The sequence below is a fragment of the Oncorhynchus tshawytscha genome, linkage group LG11 (genome assembly GCF_018296145.1).
Source record: "Oncorhynchus tshawytscha isolate Ot180627B linkage group LG11, Otsh_v2.0, whole genome shotgun sequence".
Lineage (NCBI taxonomy): Eukaryota > Metazoa > Chordata > Actinopteri > Salmoniformes > Salmonidae > Oncorhynchus > Oncorhynchus tshawytscha.
The window spans coordinates 30,986,464-31,007,397 of record NC_056439.1 but is presented as its reverse complement, the minus strand read 5'-3'; the positions used below and the strand labels follow the sequence as shown (position 1 = coordinate 31,007,397).

At 42.3% G+C, this 20,934-nt stretch overlaps 1 protein-coding gene and 1 long non-coding RNA gene across 8 annotated transcripts in view; both read right to left on the bottom strand.

The window, feature by feature from the left end:
• LOC112261731 (protein unc-79 homolog) overlaps positions 1-17,704 on the bottom strand; it is a 45,552-nt gene extending 27,848 nt beyond the window's left edge. For 6 of the 7 annotated variants that reach the window (XM_024437319.2, XM_042330011.1, XM_024437320.2 and 3 more), the window contains exons 1-13: positions 17,551-17,704; positions 15,984-16,104; positions 11,966-12,279; positions 11,115-11,285; positions 10,774-10,869; positions 10,563-10,618; positions 10,298-10,427; positions 10,104-10,168; positions 5,218-5,306; positions 4,792-4,832; positions 3,923-3,951; positions 415-644; positions 83-254 (exon numbers count right to left, since the gene is read on the bottom strand). In XM_024437319.2, the coding sequence (XP_024293087.2) occupies positions 83-254; positions 415-644; positions 3,923-3,951; positions 4,792-4,832; positions 5,218-5,306; positions 10,104-10,168; positions 10,298-10,427; positions 10,563-10,618; positions 10,774-10,869; positions 11,115-11,285; positions 11,966-12,279; positions 15,984-16,104; positions 17,551-17,572 (1,536 nt within the window). In that variant the 5' untranslated portion in view covers positions 17,573-17,704. The remainder of the gene's footprint in view (positions 1-82; positions 255-414; positions 645-3,922; positions 3,952-4,791; positions 4,833-5,217; positions 5,307-10,103; positions 10,169-10,297; positions 10,428-10,562; positions 10,619-10,773; positions 10,870-11,114; positions 11,286-11,965; positions 12,280-15,983; positions 16,105-17,550) is intronic. The other variant, XM_024437324.2, reaches the window with a different exon arrangement.
• A 1,018-nt stretch (positions 17,705-18,722) lies between these two features.
• Positions 18,723-20,356, bottom strand: LOC112262305. Its single transcript, XR_002955326.2, has 2 exons — positions 20,116-20,356; positions 18,723-19,177 (listed from the first exon to the last, which is right to left on the bottom strand). It is a non-coding gene; the product is annotated as an uncharacterized LOC112262305 (long non-coding RNA).
• Positions 20,357-20,934: the final 578 nt, after the last annotated feature.

The window sequence follows — 20,934 nt, the reverse complement described above, 5'->3', positions numbered from 1 at the left end:
TGGTAATAAGAGCCCAGACAGGTGTGTCAACATCCTAATCTCACTACTGCGATAGTGAGTGATAGACCAGCGAGCCACGCACCAGGAACCAGATGCCAAACTGACTGAGGAGCCTCTGGTCGTGCTGGTCGTCCTCTTTGTTATCGAAGTCGATGTTGTCAAGGGAGTGGTGAGAGGCAGACAGGCCCATCTGACGACGCCTGTTCAGCTCAAACTCACGCAGCTCCGCGTGGATCTCTGCCTCTTTCAGTAGGCTGATGTTGATAGATGGATGGAGAGAGGGGGAATCAAGAATGAGACAGACAGATAGACAGAGAAAGATAGATGGATAGTGATAGAGAGGTAGATAACTGGTTTAAATCAGTGCAATTGTGAAGCATACAGTTGTTTGCCTGTGTTGTCTGTGATGCTCACCTGATAACAGCCTCCACAGTGCACACCAACTCCTCTGCCCCACACTCGCGGGTGTTGATGGGAGGGGGAGAGGTTTGGTAGAGATGGGTCTCCGCCGCAGCCCCCGTCTCGCTGCTGTGGTGGTTGACATGGCAACGCTTGCAGTAGCGGACAGGCCGGTTGCCATGGCGCCCACAGCAGCCAGCTGAGAAGCAGGTGACAACCGCCCTCCTGACATGAGAGCTACAGTTCTACAAGACAGAGAGGGGACAATGAGAGGACAACTCCTCGTATAATTTTAATATAAAAATGTTACTATTTTGGTTACAGAAATCTAAACTGTTTGCACCATTTAAAGGGAAATTTAACTAACATTTTCAACTTCTCAACATCTCCAGCTCCACTGTAACATCAACGTAAGACAATTGCGTGTTTTTATGTTTTGTAGTAAAAAAGACAGAGGAAGATAAGTGTTTCCAATGACTTTGTCATGGAAAGAGCAGGTGGTCTTAATGTTTTTTGTATACTCAGTGTATATGTTTTACTCCAAAACATAGAAACGCACCATTTTCACATATGTTGATGTTGGGGTGGTGCTGGACATCAATATGAAGTTGGAGTTGAACAATTGTGAAATGTCCCTTTAAGTGAAATAAGATAAAATGCTCATATGCCTCAATAAATACACTGATGTTTAGACATCCCAAATGAAATGAACGTTCTTTCACTTTTGAGTATATTTGTGTGTGTATACTAATGTGTACGCTGCCATGGGACAGATAGCAACATTCTTAGATAGGTACTGCACATGTCCCTATGGTGTCTCATTTCTCAACAAAAGAAATGGTGGCAATTGTGGACTGGCTTAATCTGATCAGCCACTAAAAGCTTTGGCCATTACAGAGATGCATTACCACCTATCAAATGAACAGATCTTCCCTTTCTCTGTTTTCTTCCTCTCTTCCTCCCTCCCCCCTCTCTCTGTTCTTTGCAAAAACATAAAACGGACAATTCTTTCTTTCAACGAAAAACCACAGCTGCACGCAATCCATAACTTCTTGTTGCATTATGCTGAAAACTTGGTTAATGGACTATACTCTACACAGTATATGAGTGTTTAATACTGTAACTACAGAACACTGTGAAGGCAACCCCTTGTCTAGCTGTAACTAGCAATCACCTCTCAGAACAACAATATGCTGGTAATGAGAGAGCTGGCGTGGGTCCAGGTAAGAGTTTAAAGAGCTTTCTGCGGTGGGACAAAGCCTATTGAAAAGGCTGTGTGAGGATTGAAACTGCTGCTGGATAAACTGGGATGGAGGACAGTTGTTGGCCGGCTGCTCAGTTTGATACACTACCTGAGCATTGTGAATTGTGTGTCAGTCTCCGTGGGAAACAAGGGGGAACTTTTATGCCCTTGGGACTGTGCTCCGGAACAAACATCATGCCCTGCCAGTTCCATTAAGACTGGGCCATCCATCGGACAAGTAATGAAGGGAGTGTTCCACTTTAGGTCCCTGTAGCCTGTAGCAGGCTAGTATAGTGTCTCTTTCTACAGCACTTGAATGACACAAGTGGTTACCTCTCTCCTCAAATCAAATCAAGCACTTTTACTAGTCATTGGTAAATAAACACTGGATGGATGATGGCATGATGGCATGATATATATATATATATATATATATATATATATATATATATATATATATATATATATATATATATATACAGTACCAGTCAAAAGTTTGGACACACCTACTCATTCAAGGGATTTTTTTCTTGATTCTTACTATTTTCTATTTTGTAGAATAATAGTGAAGACATCAAAACTATGAAATAACCAAAAAAGTATAAAATATTTAATATTTTCGATTCTTCAAAGTAATCACCCTTTTCCTTGATGACAGCTTTGCATACTCTTGGCATTCTCTCAACCAGCTTAATGAGGAATGCTTTTCCAACAGTCTTGAAGGAGTTGCCACATATGCTGAGCACTTGCTGGCTGCTTTTCCTTCACTTTTTGCTCCAACTCATCCCAAACCATCTCAATTTGGTTGAGGGCAGGTGATTGTGGAGGCCACGTCATCTGATGCAGAACTACATCAGTCTCCTTCTTGGTCAAATAGCCCTTACACAGCCTGGAGGTGTGTTTTTGGTCATTGTCCTGTTTAAAAACAAATGATACCTCCACTATGCACAAACCAGATGGGACGGCGTATCGCTGCAGAAGGCTGTGGTAGCCATGCTTGTTAAGTGTGCCTTGAATTCATAATAAATCACCAACAGTATCACCAGCAAAGCACCCCCACACATCACACCTCCTCCGCCATGCTTCATGGTGGGAACCACACAGGCGGGGATCATCCGTTCACCTAATCTGCGTCTCACAAAAACACGGCGGTTGGAACCAAAATTCTCAAATTTGGACTCATCAGACCAAAGGACAGATTTACACCGGTCTAATGTCCATTGCTTGGCCCAAGCAAGTCTCTTATCGGTGTCCTTTGGTAGTGGTTTCCTTGCAGCAATTTGACCACGACGGCCTGATTCACGCAGTCTCCTCTGAACAGTTGATGTTGAGATGTGTCCATTACTTGAACTCTGTGAAGCATTTATTTGTGCTGCAATCTGATGTGCCGTTAACTCTAATGAACGTATCCTCTGCAGCAGAGGTAACTCTGGGTCTTCCTTTCCTGTGGCAATCGTCATGAGAGCTAGTTCCATCATAGCACTTGATGGTTTTTGCGACTGCACTTGAAGAAACTTTAAAAGTTCTTGAAATTTTCCTCATTGACTGACCTTCATGTCTTAAAGTAATGGTGGACTGTAATTTCTCTTTACTTATTTGAGCTGTTCTTGACATAATATGGACTTGGTATTTTACCAATCAGGGCTATCTTCTGTATACCTTCCTACCTTGTCACAACACAACTGATTGTCTCAATTAAGAAGGAAATAAATTCCACAAATTAAGGCACACCTGTTAATTGAAATGCATTCCAATACTTTTGTAAATGTGAAATTTCAGTTATTCATTTTTAATACATTTGCAAAAAAAAATGAAAAACCTGTTTCGACTTTGTGATTATGGGGTATGCATTGATGAGGATTTTGTTTTAAAATCATTTTTTGAAAAAAGCTGTAACCTAATAAAATGTGGAAAAAGTCAAGAGGTCTGAATACTTTCCTAAGGCCCTAGGCAGTAACCAACACATTAACCAGCAATGACATAGCAAGGGCGGCACAGCCACTGTCCATGATTAGGTAAGCAAAGCCATCCAAAAATGCAAACAAACTAGCAAACAATTCCAATCCACCACTCTTTATTTATTTATTTAATTTAACCTTTATTTAACTCTACTTCACTTGTTGGTCTAATATGTAGAAAAAAGGGGTACTCATTTTTAGCCATGTATTTTTAGCCATCAAATATACTACTATGAATTCAGCATAAACTGATGAGAGCACAAACAAATACAAACCCAAGCAAACACAAACACATATGAATGCACCAACATTCAGGCCTTACCTTCTTTTGACAAATAGCAGATATCTCAGCTGTAAAGACGAGGCCAGAGATATTCAACATAACATACAGACAGACATTGGGTTCACCCACACAAAAATACTGTAGTATACCATGGTAGAAATACTGGACTAACTATAGTATAAATACTGTAGTAAAAGAAAACTGTAGTATATACTATAATTACTTTGTGTTTTTTGAGGACTGTAGTATACTGTAGTATTTACTGTAGTGTTTTTGCAGACCTTGCTGTAGTATTTACTATAGCACTTTTGTTTTATTATATTTGACATGAAATCGGAGGCTTTGTCCTTGAGAGAACCTACTGGAGAAGTACTAAAAGAGCACATAACCTGAAGAACAGTGCTTCTGCTCTTTTCTGTAACCTGTAGGGAACACAATAGTTGGTCTATATTTGGCGGGTATTTGGTAGGTTTCTCACTTACGGGTGGCACAAACTGGGATATGGGAGAGGGGAGTGGGCAGGGTATATGCAAATTAAATACTGTAGTGTTTACTATAGTTAAAAAACTATAGTGTTTTTGCTAACATTACTGTAGTATTTACTACAGCATCATTTTTTTGATAATACTGTAGTTATTACTATAGTATTCTACAGTATACTACAACATTCTATAGTAAGTACTACACATGATTGAGGGATACTACAGCGTGTAGTATAGTATTCTACAGTATACTACAGTTTACTACAGAATTCTATAGTAATTACTGTAGTTTTCTATTGTAAACTGTAATTGTTTTCATGTGGGCACTCAGCCTAAATTCCACCTCCCTCCCTACAGTCATAACTAAAACTCCCCTTTGATTGACTCTAGAGAGAGAGAGAGAGAGATTAATTTGCTAACACTCACCTTGGGGCAAGAGCACATCAACAAGCCATTCTGCATGATCTCTGTAAAGTCACACAAATATATAAATCATAAATCAAATTATAGTTAGCTGAGACTACCTTATAAATACACTTCTAGCAGATACACAAACATATACAGTAGTCTGCATGACTGCTTCATGTTATATTGTGAGTCTTTAATGAGGATCCAAGAAGAGACATTGTATTCTAAAGAGCTAGACATAGACAGTGTATACAGTATGCCATAAGTCAGAGGAAATGAGAACAAGTTGTTTAGTGATGGCAATCTCATTATCTGCTCAATGGAATTATGCAACCATGGTGATGCCTCTCCCTCAGGATAAAGACCGGAATAATGAAGCAGACAGCAGGTGACGTATGTTTGGAATGGCATCTTGGTGGAGAGTAAGGTTTTACAACAACAGACCCTGATATCCTTTGGCTGCACTCTTCACAGATGTACAGAGGAGGGGGCTTCTCTCCCAGGGCAACGGAGAGGGTGGGATCGATGCACATCTATAGGGCGACAACAGACAGTTACAGGATCCAGAAGGAATATACAGTACAATAGTAGCAGTGATATAGGATTGTAAGGGGTCCTAAGAAGTACATACCACACCCTATTTCTTCAATGCTTGTGCCATGACACGTGATAACACCTCAAACTCAAATAAGTCTGTGTACAGTGCATTCAGAAAGTATTCAACCCCTTGACTTTTTCCACATGTCCCGTTACAGCCTTAGCCTAAAATTTATTAAATAAAATAAAAATTCATCAATCTACAAACAATACCCCATAATGACAAAGCAAAAACAGATTACTTTTTTTGTGCAAATGTATTACAAGTAAACAACAGAAATATCACATTTACATAAGTATTCAGAGCCTTTACTCAGTACTTTGTTGAAGCACCTTTGGCCGCGATTACACCTTCGAGTCTTCTTGGGTATGAAGCTACAAGCTTGGCACACCTGTATTTGGGGAGTTTCTCCCATTCTCCTCTGCAGATCCTCTCAAGGTCTGCCAGCGATTCTCAGGTCTCTACAGAGATGTTCCATTGGGATCAAGTCTGGGCTCTGGCTGGGCCACCAAAGGACATTCAGAGTCTTGTCCTGAAGCCACTCCTGCATTGTCTTGGCTGTGTGCTTAGGGTCGTTGTCCTGTTGGAAGGTGAACCTTCACCCCAGTCTGGGGACCTGAGTGCTCTGGAGCAGGTTGTCATCAAGGATCTCTCTGCACTTTGCTCCGTTCATCATTCCCTCGATCCTGACTAGTCTCCCAGTCCCTGCCACTGAAAAACATCTCCACAGCATGATGCTGCCACCACCATGCTTCACCATAGGGATTGTGCCAGTTCCCTCCAGACGTGGCTCTTGGAATTCAGGCCAAAGAGTTCAATCTTGGTTTAATCAGACCAGAGAATCTTGTTTGTCATGGTCTGAGAGTTCTTTTAGTGTCTTTTGGCAAACTCCAAGAGGGCTGTCATGTGCCTTTTACTGAGGAGTGGCTTACGTCTGGCCACTCTACCATAAAGGGCCTGATTGTTGGAGTGCTGCAGAGATTGCTGTCCTTCTGGAAGATTCTCCCATTTCCACAGTGGAAGTCTGGAGCTCTTTCAGAGTGACCATTGGGTTCTTGGTCATCTCCCTGACCAAGGCACTTCTCCCCTGATTGCTAAGTTTGGCCGGGTGGCCAGCTCTAGGAAGAGTCTTGGTGGTTCCAAACGTCTTCCATTTAAGAATGGTGGAGGCCACTGTGTTCCTGGGGCCCTTCAAAGCTGCAGAAATGTTTTGGTACCCTTCCCTAGATCTGTGTCTCGACACAATCCTGTCTCGGAGCTCTACGGACATTTCGTTTGACCTCATGGCTTGGTTTTTGCTCTGACATGTACTGTCAACTGTGGGACCTTATATAGACAGGTGTTTGCCTTTCCAAATCATGTCCAATGAATTGAATTTACCACAGGTGGACTCCAATCAAGGATGATCAATGGAAACAACATGCACCTGAGCTCAATTTCATGTCTCATAGCAAAGAGTCTGAATACTTATATAAATAAGGTATATATATATATTTTTTAATGATATACATTTGCAAAAATGTCTAAAAACCTGTTTTCACTTTGTCATTATGGAGTATTGTGTGCAGATTGAATAGGAAAATATATATAATTTAATCAATTTTAGAAAAAGGCTGTAACATAACAAAATGTGGGAAAAGTCAAGGGGTCTGAACCCTTTCTGAATGTACTGTATATACATATATACATTACCAGTCAAAAGTTTGGACACACCTACTCATTCAAGGGTTTTTGTTTACTTGGACTATTTTCTATTTTGTATAATAATAGTGAAGACATCAAAACTATGAAATAAAACATATAGAGTCATGAAGTAACCAAAAAAGTGTTGGAGAGGTTAGTGGAGGAGTGGCGGAGCGAGTTCTAGGCCATCTCTGCCCAGGGCACAAACATTGCCCACTCCCCAGGCCGGTCCTGGTAATAAGACCTCAGAAACCTACCCACATCCTGGTTAACTCTCTCCACCTGCCAGTTACTCTCGGGGTGAAAACCTGAGGTAAGGCTGACAGAGACCCCTAGACGTTCCATGAACGCCCTCCAGACCCTCGACGTGAACTAGGGGACCCCGATCAGACACTATATCCTCAGGCACCCCGTAGAAGACATGTGTAAACAGAGCCAGAGCAGTCTGTAGGGCCGTAGAGAGACCAGGCAAAGGGAGGAGACGACAGGACTTAGGAAAACAATCCACAACGACCAGGATCGTAGTGTTACCCTGTGAAGATGAAGATCAGTCAGGAAATCCACCGACAGCTGCAACCACGGCCGTTGTGGAACGGGTAAGGGTTGTAACTTACCTCTGTGCAGGTGTCTAGGAGCCTTGCACTGGGCACACACCAAGCAGGAGGAAACATAAACCCTCACGTCCTTAGCTAGAGTGGGACACCAGTACTTCCCAGTAAGACAGAGCACCGACCGACCGATACCAGGATGACCAGAGGAGGGTGACGTATGAGCCCAATAGATCAGCCGGTCGCGGACAGCAGACGAAACGTACAGACGCCTAGCCGGACACTGAAGGGGAGCGGGCTCTGTACGCAATGCCTGCTCAATGTCTGCGTCTAGCTCCCACACTATCGGTGCCACCAGGCAAGAGGCCGGGAGTATGGGAGTGGGATCCATGGGCCGCTCCTCTGTGTCATACATCTGGGACAGTGTGTCTGCCTTCGCATTCTGGGAACCTGGACTCTCCACCGTAGTAGCACCAACGGAAACCCCTAAACACCTACCTGAGCACACTCGTGACCACCCTGTGAGAGCCCTCTGTGGCCAAGAAACAGTGGGGTTATGACAAGCTAACCAGGGTAGGCCCAGCACCACGGGAAATGCATTATAGTCAATAGGGAAGAGACTAATTCTCTCCGTATGACCCACCACCTCCCTAATCAACCCTGACCCTAATGGTCAACTATCTAAGGCGTGAACGGGGAAGGGCACAACCATGAGAACGATGGGGATCCCTAAACTATGGGCTAAAGCCCTATCAATAAAACTCCCAGCCGCGCATGAATCGACGAGCGCCTTATGCTGGGAATGCGGGGAAAACTCAGGGAACGTGACAAACACAAACATATGTGCAACAGAGGGCTCTGGGTAGGATTGGTGCCAGCTCACCTGGGGTGACGCCCTGCCTGCTGCCTCGATTCCTAGAGGAACCAACCCGGCACCAAACGGCAGTGTGACCTCTGCGGCCACAGATGGTGCACGAGCGGGAACCCCCTCCGGTCTCCCTGCACACCGCCCCTCCCAGCTCCATGGGTATTGGAGAGGGGGTGCGGGAGGATGGAACCACCAGACCCCGATCTGAACGTCCGCGAGTAGTCAGCAGGTTGTCCAGCCGGATGGACAGGTCCACCAGCTGGTCAAACGTGAGGGTGGTGTCTCTGCAGGCCAGCTCCCGACAGACGTCCTCGCACAGACTGCACCGGTCCATTGCTCGTGTTTCTTGGCCCAAGCAAGTCTCTTATTATTATTGTCCTTTAGTAGTGGTTTCTTTGCAGCAATTCGACCATGAAGGTATCATCTGAACAGTTGATGTTGAGATGTGTCTGTTATTTGAACTCTGTGAAGCATTTATTTGGGCTGCAATCTTAGGTGCAGTTTATTGCCGATTTCTAAGGCTGACAACTCTAATGAAATAATGATCTGCAGCAGAGGTAACTCTTGGTCTTCCTTTCCTGTGGCGGTCTTCATGAGAGCCAGTTTCATCATAGCTCTTGATGGTTTTTGCGACTGCTGTTGAAGAAACTTTCAAAGTTATAGAAATTTTCCGGATTGACTGACCTTCACGTCTTAAAGTAATGATGGACTGTCGTTTCTTTTTGATTATTTGAGCTGTTCTTGCCATAATATGGACTTGGTCTTTTACCAAATAGGGCTACCTTCTGTATACCACCCCTGAAGGAAATGAACTTTTAACAAGGCACACCTGTTCATTGAAATGCATTCCAGGTGACTACCTCATGAAGCTGGTTGAGAGAATGCCAACAGTTTGCAAAGCTGTCATCAAGGCAAACGGTGGCTACTTTTAAGAATCTCAAATATAAAATATATTTTAATTTGTTTAACACTTTTTCGGTTACTACATGATTCCATGTGTGTTATTTCATAGTTTTGATGTCCTCACTATTATTCTACAATGTAGAAAATAGTATAAATAAAGAAACACCCTGGAATGAGTAGGTGTGCTCTATCTGTCTCTGCTTGCCTTTAGTCTGTGGCTGGCTGCATGCATATGTCTATGTTCTGATATCTATGATCTGTACATGACCCTGTATTAGACCACAGTGCTAATGGCCGAGATGCTCAGATGATGTTCTGTAATTTACTGCTCTCGTTTACAGGCGTACTATCCTCAGGGGCAGTATGGGGTCATGGCTTCCAATTAGGACCCCCCCCACACACACACACACACACACACCCTCTGTGCTCCTGGGTAATTGAAATCTTGCCCCTGTCCCTGCCCCTGTTCCTTTCTCCGCTCTACTTGTCAGTTTTGAGCACAGTTGAGCAGAGACACGCAGAGCAGCGCAAACAGGCCTTGAGTTGCGTGGCCAGTGATATCATTACACAACAGAACGACAAAAGTCACTCAAGCATTCGCTGGTTGCTTTAATGTTGTGCTTCCAGCAGAAAACACCAAGACGCTTTTACACACCATAGCAATCTGGCACATACTTTGTGTATTCACTTTATGTTTGTGTACAGTGTACAGTAGTTAGTCAGATATTACCTTGACGGCAGGTTTATTGATGGCATTGTGACACTCAATGTGTTGGCAGTGGATGGGGTTCCAGGCTGTGGAAAATAGAATGGAGGGAAAAAAGGAGAGGGGAGAGATGCAGAGGTGGAAGGAGGATTAGACCTGCAATCTAAAGGTTTGTTGCACAGAAGACCAACCTGACAGGCAGACCATAAGCCCCTCACCAGTGTACTGCAGGCCTCTGTATTCACTAATGGCTCCTGGGGGCTTTAGGTTTGGCCAGTAATGAAAGAGCATCTGCACGGCTGGAGGCTTTACTTGGGATGGTCCGTAGGATATGACATACAGCAGGTCCTGCCACAACACAACACACGCCATAGTGAACTAAAATATAAGAACCTCTCAAAGCTATTCACTGACACTTTCCAGATCTATGAGAGAGACATCTAACCTATGTGAATATGGCACATGCATTTTACAAACATATACCTTCCACACTTCCTGCTTGTGCTTCATAAGACACTCCAACAACTGACAGTGGTATACTGGAAACAAAAAGGCAGAGGCTAAAGTCAGGCAGGTGGCAGGTATAACATAGTGTACAGTACATTAATCAAAAGACAGGCTGTGCTACACTGGACATAGACATTGTGATGTACTGTATTGTACTGGTTTGGGATAACCTGAGTTCAAGGTTTACCTGGGTTGGAGGTGTACTGCATAGCAATCATTAGCATAGAGGAGGCAGAGAGATTGACATATGCTGGAACGCCCCCTTCTCTTCTAGTGGAACCCACTAAAGAAGGACAGAAAAGACATGAAGAACCTTAACCTCATGAAGAACTGCATACTGTGGGACACCAACCTGGCAGTTCCTTTGATATGGTGATGCATACTGAAATGTCTGGTAAACGTGTATGACTACTGATATTGAATGAGACTTATCCCACTTAATGACTTGTTAACTTCATGTTGAATTGAAAAGGGGTTCTTTTTCACATGCAAGTAGATGGATGTTAGATACAGAGTGGCTGTACTCACATACAGCCATGGGGAGGAAAGAGGTGCTCAGGTACTCAATGATGTCTTTGTGCAGGAATGGGGGGAATGTAGCTAAAGTGGAGATCATAGTGTAGGGTAAAGTGCTGAGAATATCGTCACTGAGAAAGGGCAGGAGGCAAGTTGTTGTGTAAAATATGGACTGTCCCAGATCTGATGGGAGAAGGGAGAGCCAAGACGCACAGACACAGAGAGAGAGAGAGACAGTAATTCAATGAAATGTACATATGTTGCAAACATATGTAAGTAAATAAACATTTGGCATTACAACTTAAAGAAAATGGATAAATATACAATGTGTATAAATACAACAAAATCCTGAGAGAGTATTGTGAGACTCAGTTTAGGTCAGTGCGGTTTCAGTAAAACCTATTAATACTGCACTGGTGTTTCCTCAGCAAAGGGTTGTGCTTTCTAGTCAAGGAGATGCGCTTTCATGCTTATTCCATATAAACAGATATATTCACAGACTTGCTATTTACAGTTTACGATTACCTGGTGCAGTTAATATATACACAACATATGCCAGCCATAGCAATTTGCCCTTTAAAATAGCTTTTTTTATAGATACATTTCCATTTTCAATACATTTTTGAAAAAGAGATTGCAAACAGTTAATACATGTGTACAGTACTACAGTATGTCTAGAAATAAGTTATCAACAAAGTTAGCTGGCAGGATCCAGCATGTTCCCCATCACCCCATGCATCCCTTTAGGTCTTCTGTGGGACTCGTCTCCTGGAGCGAATGAGGCCAGAAAAGGCAGCTTCATGTGGTCAAAACGGGTCGTAGGGCGATGGACACGTACAGAGGTATGTCCTGGTTTCACTCACCATGCTGACCGTGCTGCAGCAGGGGCACCAGGTCAAGCAGGGTCACGAGGGTCGCATAGAGCCCCTGATAGTCCAGAGAGGGGTACTCTGAGAGCTGAGCGTCCCGACTCTGCTGCCCCTGCCCCCCGCGGTCTGGAGGGGCATCACGCAGAACGCTGTAAAGGAGGGAGCGAGTAACTGTAGGGTTGATGGAACTGACTTGTGGTCTTAGAGATGGGGTGAGTGGGAATGGCACAGGAAAAAGACACATGGTCATGGGCACGGCCAAATTGGAAGCTTCCTGGTTCTCCTTCCTGCCTGTGCGGGACAGAATGCTGCTCCGGGGGTGGGGGGAGGAGGGAAGGGATAGGGGGGAACAAGGGAAAAAAGAGACAACAAAGACACAAAGAAACAGCACATTACATTGAAATGGCACTACAGAGACAGCGTAAATAGAAAAAAACCAACCCAGATAGACCCCACATAGGATGCAGTGTCTGTAGTATTTCACTGAAGGCATTGGGAATTGTTCCCTGCTTTATCTGTTCAGTGTGACGTAGAATTACTTTAATTTTCTATTTCACTTTTTGTACATCTCTGTCTTCTGAAAACAAAAAACATGAACAGAAATGTTTGCAAAAACTGCAATGATCACTGCATCTCATGCGTATCTGGCGACAAGGAGAAAAAAAATGCATGTTTTCAGTGGCAACCCCATACTTCTCTGAAGGGGAAACTGCAAATGGTTTTCCCTCTGTGGCTGCCATATTCCAATCAGATCAATTCAGCAGCAATCATACCGAGAGGCCAATGGGCCATGATGTTTCTCAGGGACAATTATCCTGTTTTGTAGGGCAGTCGTCAAGGATGGGAATGACACCAAATCGGTTAGGGAAAATACGGAGGTGACACTTTTGAAACATGCTTCAGCTAGTAATAAACATGTGTGTGAGGTTAGATAAGAATGTCTGGGTCACAGCACATGTTTATTGCACCAGAGAAAAAATGTCCATATGCATTCATTATGATACTGTATCAGTATCATCAGGAGAAATAATGGGATCCAACAGGCATATGGATTTAAGTCTCTAAAATAAATGTAAGAACTAATCTACGGTAGGGAAGAAACTATAATGACAAAGGAATAGGTTGTTTCAAACGGGATGACAGGTAGCATTATGTTTGTGAGCTAATGGGGGATGAACATTTGTGTTTGCTGTCCCCTGGGAAGGTGGATATCTTCACCATTTACAAAGAGGAAATAACTAGTTGGTTGGTTTGTGTGTGGGGATTCTAGGGGTGGGGAGGCGGGGGGACAGAGAGCCTTGCTCTTTTACTAAACACGATGTTAAAGAACTAAGCTGTTCTATCAGTAAAATGACTTGGAGGTACTTAGCATGAGAGCCCAGATGACAAATTCTGATGTTTTGTTTTTCATAGAGGTAGAGGTATAGCATTTCTACAGGGGCAGTGAGTAAGGGGATTTTAGTGTAGCAATACAGAATAGCCTACTATTATGACATTTTTCAAGATTAACATCATCATACTCTGACTATTCCCCTGAAAGTTATACTCCGTAAGAATTTGGCCTCAAGTTGGACGATTTTAAATAACGCAAACCAAAGTGTAAAAAACATTCTCTCAGTGAGTTGGAAGGGATAGTCAGTTTCCAACAATGGGGGAGATTAGCTTTATATCTTGCGGAGTATGACTTAATATCACTGCCCTCTTTGCAAATACTCAACTGCAGCATTGAATTGAACACACACACAGACGCACAGAGACACACAGACAAACAAACACACATACAATAATACACAGACACACGTTATGCACACACAGTAAAACACATCTTAGATCCGATAAAACAACCTACACTGTCACTATCTTCTAAATGTTGTCGCTAACTGCGGCAATATCTAGTTTCTCTAAAGCTTGAGTGAGCCACTGACTATAAATTACATTGCTGTAAATAAGCATTAACTAGGGGATATAATACCGTAATAACCACTGTTTCTTAGCTAGATGTGAGATATTTCATTTCCTTTGAGTGTGACTTGTTCATGCCAGGCAAGGTTCAAGAGGAACTAGGAATGAAGGAAATCACATTATAATATGATACATGAAATTATCTTGATTCAGTATCAGACTGCATCTTGGTTCCTCACAGTCACTCAAATGATAATGGAATTTGGCGTGGGGTCAGGGCGACTGTGAATCCATGGTTCACTGCTGCAGAGAGCTAGACAGCTTGGCTGGTGGGTGTTACTTTCTAGATGACTGGCTGGGAGGAAAATGTGGCAACTACGTTACTTGACTAATATATGACATGTTACATAGCACCCCTTGGAGTAAGCCCCTTAAAATGAGCCCAGGTAGCCGCATCCCTTTACACTAATATCATAATAGTCTTACACTGATATCGCTCTATGCTGCAGAATTAATGAAATATTAATTTGGCGCTCCATCCTCTGTCTGTGCGGGACTCTTTTTTTCCCCAGGAACCTGACATATGCAAGCCTCAGTGCTCCCTCTCTCACACTCTCTCTCTCTCTCCCTCTCTTCACCCCAGGCTAATGAAACACAGGTGTCTGTCAGAATGTCTGAGAGTCTACTGAGCAGTGCAGAGTGGTTTCAATGTGGGAGGTATGGTTTGTTGTGTGAATTGGGAGGGAGGAGATTTGGCTCAAGGAAAACACGAGGCGAATGTTACAGTATCATACCAGTGTGATTCCCTTCACACCCCAGCGATACTGAGCCTCACAGACACAATTGTCATTAGAGTTAACATGCTGCCACAACATAGGCTCATACAATCACAGCCCTTGTCACGCTCCATCTGTGCCAAGGACCAATAGGATGCCAGGATTGTAACGATACCCTAGCAAGCACATCTAGCTAGATCATTCTCTCAGCAAAGTCAGAAAGATCCAAGATAGTTTACCAATATTGACTTGAACATTATCATAAAAAATGCACTACTGTGTCCACTGTGTGATGAAATGAAAATGATTGTCATAATCCCATAATTTTCATAAGTGAAACATGAAAGTTCTGTCTCCCTAATCCCCATCCTTTTAGATAACTGTGCCTAATGATGATGATTTCTGTAGCCAATGATCAAAGCACAACTGATTCTCACAGAGAGCTCTGCTCAAACTCAACAAATAAATGTCACATACTGGTTGTGGCCATAATGGCTGCCCTGGCTTCTTGACCTGTTCTGAGGGGACGTGTTGTTCCCTCCACAGGCTCTCTGTCACTGCACACTGGGGACTGTCAGACCCAAGGAGCCAGAGGACCAGACCTCCCTTAGCCCCTCTGGGAGTGAGACTACAGGCCATCCTAGGAACATGTGCATCTACAAAGCTACTACTGAACCGACAGAGGGGTTGAAATTGCTATTTCTTTTTGGTACTTTTTCTCCAATATAATACCAACCATACCAGGTACACTCTGCAAAATAACATTATTATTCACATTATTATTCATAACCGCCTACTTACAACATCAACACAATTCATATCCCCTTGAGGCACACCCACATTGGAAAGACTCAGTAATGGCAATCTTGGCAGATTTGATTTATTGGTTGGAACACAACAAACCTTCTCTATTTTATTTAAAAAGAGCGTACTACAATATCAGACAGCCATGGGGCGATATGAGGGGATCGTGTTGTTGACTCTTGTTGTTGATATACTGTAGGATCATGGTCCTCATACAGCAACATGAAACATATGGTATCACAAAGGCAGAGGATGGAGCAACTCAATTCCCTCTCTAAAAAGGACCTGGGTGGTTATCAACTAGGATTCTTAAATGATGATACACTTGCACTGTTGGAAACCGTTTCCCATATTTCCACTTACATGTATATCTTCTAATTTCAACTGACTTCCTACCAGCAATAATCCTGTCTTATTGCTGTGCATGTATTAGAATTAGGCTAAACCACAGTCACCTCTCCTCTGAAACTAAACATCAAATACTGTTACGTTCCGTTACTTCACCTGTGGTTCCAGCGCAGGGTACTTACCTGAGCAGGGTTTGGGAAAAGTATTTCAGTGTGTTTGCAATGTCTGTTCCGGAGGGCACGGGGTAAATATTGTGTTGCACACGGTTGTGATACTCTTGCAAGTATCGTATCTTAGAGGCAACTAAACAAGATAAAGAGCAGAGTAACAAACAAAAGAAGTCTGATGAAGCCTCAAGGGAGGTGGGGGCAATAGGTTATGGTTGGTACAGTATAAGCCTGGTTATTGATAGTCTGCCCCAAGCATGGCAACGGGTCATTGTCCTTGTGGCATCCTGTCGGTCTCTCTTTAAGTGACCTTTGTGTTTGTCCAGCTAGGTCACAACCAGCCCTGGAGTGGGTTGTTTTGGTGCCATTTTGTGACTCACACTGGTAGTGTTTAGTGTTCGCTGACCTGCAAATGACAAGTCCCAAAAATAACAATAACACCCACAGGCTTTGTGTTTGTGTGGGGCAGGGTGTGGGTGTATGTGTAATTAAATGACTGTGTATAGGCTATATACATGGGTGTAGGAGTGTGTTCATTTTCTACAAATTTCATACCAAAGAAAACATGGTTGGCTACAACACAGTGGTTCTGTAAATAGAATCAGCAGGGCTCCCTTCAGACACACTTTGTAAAACCAGAAATGCACCTCGTCCACAGGCTCAATTGCTAGAGCCAACAGGGTGGAAAAAATTAGCAAGGGCTAAAAACTCTCATTTTTTGTCTGCCAAAACCAAATATCAACTCTTGTTTTTAAGGGCTAAAACGTGTGATACTTGTGCAAGCTAATGTCTGACCAATTCAGTAATGTCAATGTAGCCTACAGAATGCAGGAGAAACAACACACATCTCTATAAGCTACCTAGTGGGTGTTTATACATGGTACCATAGAATAGCATATAGTACCTTCTTAGATGCCCCAAACATGGCCAAATAGATGTAAAATCGTTTAAGCAGGGTTTATTACAGATAAATGTATATATAGGAACTTTGTTTATTCCATGCATTATATGCCTATTTGAGAAATGTTGAGTTCTTTCAAGGTGTGTTGATTGACAACAACAACAAACCACCAATTGTTTATTACACTATGCATTTATTCACTCTCCTTTTCTAGAGTAAATAATCTGATAGTTTATCAAATAATGTAACCACAGTCTGTTTATCCACCTGTTCAGAGGTAAATGATGAAGAAAAAACTCGTATTTATGTTATGAACGTAAAAGATATGATATGAACAAGCAAATCAACCACATTATTGATCAACAATGCCACCATATTGTTCAGTGGAAAACGTATCAAATCGACCGTGATACCAATACAGCGTGTCAATCAAAAATGAATGCTTAATATCGGTTAGAATGTTATGTTCATATATTTTTGGTGACAACCGTCAGAACATAGAGCATCCCCTAGACACCAGCCCCTCGAGCCATCCTCTGCGACGCGAGAACGTGTTGCAACCTGCCTTAGCAACCGCGGTTTCATCACCAAGGACAGCTCCTCTCATTCGCTTTCTTACTAGAAAATTACACGAAAAAAATGGGAGGATATAATAGGAATATTTTAAATAATAGTACTTACATTGCTCTGCTTTCGTAGACATTGTGGAAATAATTCACGAATCATAAAACAAACACTGTCAAATGTCAAATGTTTTTTTCTCCCCTACGGTGTTGTTCCCCCTTAGTCTTAAGAAAAGTGAATAAACACCCTCGCGCACAGGCTCGCTTTGGTTGTACCACTGCTGCCATGAAAGCAGGTTAACAGCAATGGAAATCTCTTGCATTGGACATGTAAGTAATGTAAATGCATGTGGTGTGTTTCGTGGATATGTTATATATATTTCATTTTATATGTATATGTCAATGTGCTGATAGAAAAAGCCGGACCCAAATCAGAACATACTTTTCCAAATGGACTGCTCCGACTATGACAAAGTGTCATTCAAGAAAGTGATTTTTAACACCCGCCTCAACATGAGACTGTTAATGCTCATTTTGCAATTCTGCATCAACTGAGAATCAAAGTGAGAAGTTCGAACGTGGTGGCATACTTACTCCTCTTAGGCTATATATCACTATTTTATATAGGCTAATTTATAATCAAGCAACAGATGGTTATCAGAGATTTTGTAACTGTAACTTATAAAGCATCAGGGGTCGCATTTTTAAACAATGTATTGTGACAGTATGCACAAAAACAATGTTTTGAAAATATACTATCAAACTACTGTACTTCTTTGTGGTAAACATAGGCCATTTGATCCACATTAGTTAGGGGTGAGAGAGAATTGCTCCTATAGTTTCTTGCTTTCATCACTGGGGGGTTATGGCAACTGACTATTTACATCATGAATGGTTTTCTTTTCTTTACAGAAAGTAATTGTAATTCTTCCAAGCTCACCCCAGTTAAAATAAGATAAACAAGATTTTCCAAAGATAAACTAGATTTTCAGTTCTGAGCCTAAGAGAATGGACACTATGAGCTTAACTAGCCTTCTCAACAGATCTCGGTGTGTGCCAAGAACCCAGACTAAAGTATTCCCATCTCCAGCTGATAAAGTAACAACATCCTGTCTCTGGAGCCTGGGCTGACGCACTGGTTCCTGGTACTTCTTGTCCACTAGAAGAAAATCACGGATTCAACGGAAGTCACATATAGATTGGAATTCTGAATCCGAAAACATAGTTGGCCGTGGGCCAGCCTGCTGAAACAATATTTCATGTCTGCAATAAAGACAAACAACAATACAACAGTGTGCCAACTTTGTCTTTATTGATCTGAGTCAGATAGGATGGCATTTACTGCAGATGTATGATTACAAATAGAAGCAGTGCTAATTTAAGGGACGAATCCATAATGCATTTACAGTGCCATCAACTGAAATACTACATGTCATGATCCCACCTCTTTAGAAAAAAAAAACAATTTGAAAATATGAAACATTATACCATTCACCTGGTAAATTATTGTGGTTTCATTCATCTGTTTATATATTTATTAATCTTATACATTATTAAGACAAGATACATTTAGGCAATGTTTTTATCTTTCGCTGATGTTTCACTGATGTCATACTATGCATGGTGGTGTAGCCCAGTCAGGGTTCTGGAGGGGGTCTTTGGCGGTAAACTGGTATACGGTGCATGATCCATCCAGCTGGAGCCAGGAGAGCGAATGCAAACACTGACATTGTGAAGAGAGATTGCTGTGAGGGAAACAAAGAGACCACATACACATTTAGAATATAAAACAATCAAAAGGCCAACAGGCAACAGCTGAATGTATCTCCTTGGTCATGTAGTAACACTGTAATTACCTGGGTCAGGTTTTTATGCATTTGTGTAAAACCCAACTTTCTGTCTCTCCCTGTTTATCAAGCCCTCTCTCTCCTTCGTGCTGTAGGCTTACAGCTGGGCCGACCAATTGACCTGCCCCCCAGAGGGTCATGATCCTTTGCTGTGATTATATTACATCATGGTCTCCCTCGCACAGTCTCCATCCCCCTGCCTCCACAACATCCTCCCCTGGCACTGTTGGGCTTCATAGCTACACCCATAAATGATCAGTTAAAAACCCTGAGGGAAGTTGAGCGGACGGCTGCACAGAACACTAGGTTCTGTCTCACAACTCTGTCATCAGATCTCTTTTCCGAGGGGAAAAATTGGCACTACTAACTTAAATAAATACAAATACATTTATTAATAAACCATCTTTCTCTTTTAGCTGGAAAACCCCCATTCGCTTGAATTCACCACATTAGAGAATGTAAAATAACGTGTTAAAGATATGGCTGCCTCAGACTGTAACTTTGTTGTAGTGTTGTAGTTTCTTGTCTGATGCTTGTGTAATTTTAGGAGTTCAGTGGGCCGCAATTCGTCAGAAATAGCTTTGTTTTAGTTCAATTCCTATGAGCTTTGCATGGACCAGCTTGACCATTCAATTCTGACATTGAATGGTAATATAAGATAACATAGACTTTCAAACATTTGCAGACAACAGAATAAAGAATGCAAAAATGATAACGAAATTGGTAATATGGAAAAAACGAAACAATTACCAAATGGGACACTTCCAAAACAATATTTTTCTGGTTGCAAGAAATAAGTTAACAAGGACAGAGAGATGAGGAGTGTTGGTTCCTACCCCAGGCCCAATCTTGTCCTTGGGTGGCTTGCTGTAGATATTTGATATGTGGTCCTGCAGAACCGTCTTTGTCCGTACAAGGAACCCTGTGGGTCCCCTAAAAAGAGCAAACATCACACTACTTAATCCTATGTGGCTAACGTCAGGTTCACAGCTTCTGGACAGCAGGCCCTATCTCAGTAACACTGGAAAACTTCCCAGCAGCACATCCTCTGAGATAGAGACACTGGGCTTTCATCAAGCCTTCCCATCATTATCATCCAAAGGGAGGAGTCACTACAACAGGGCCCAGACTCCAAAACACACCATTGTCAAAAAACTTAGTATACATGCAATCATAGAGGCTGGCCAAATGTATTGAGGACTGGTATGATTGGCCTTTATATGATTGGGTTTAATTGCAATCAAATGATATAGAAAAATTATATGGAAATGTTTCAACACAAAATGAATCCTATTTGTGTGACACCTTGAGAAAATAAAACCAGTGACACTGACTGTAGCCCACTATGACAAAGGTTTATTCACAGATGATGAATTCTACATGAATATTTATCTGGTGTAGATTCAGCCATATCACATTTGTAATGTATTATCAGATTACATGGGAGGCAATAAGGTGTCACGATCGTTATAATGATTGGACCAAGGCGCAGCGTGCGTAGAATTCCACATGTTTAATAATTAATAAACTCACCAAACAAAACAGAAGAAAAACCAAACGTGACGTTCTGGGCTGCTCACAGGCAACTACACAAAAACAAGATCCCACAAAAAACAACGGAGAAATGGCTGTCTCATATGATCCCCAATCAGAGA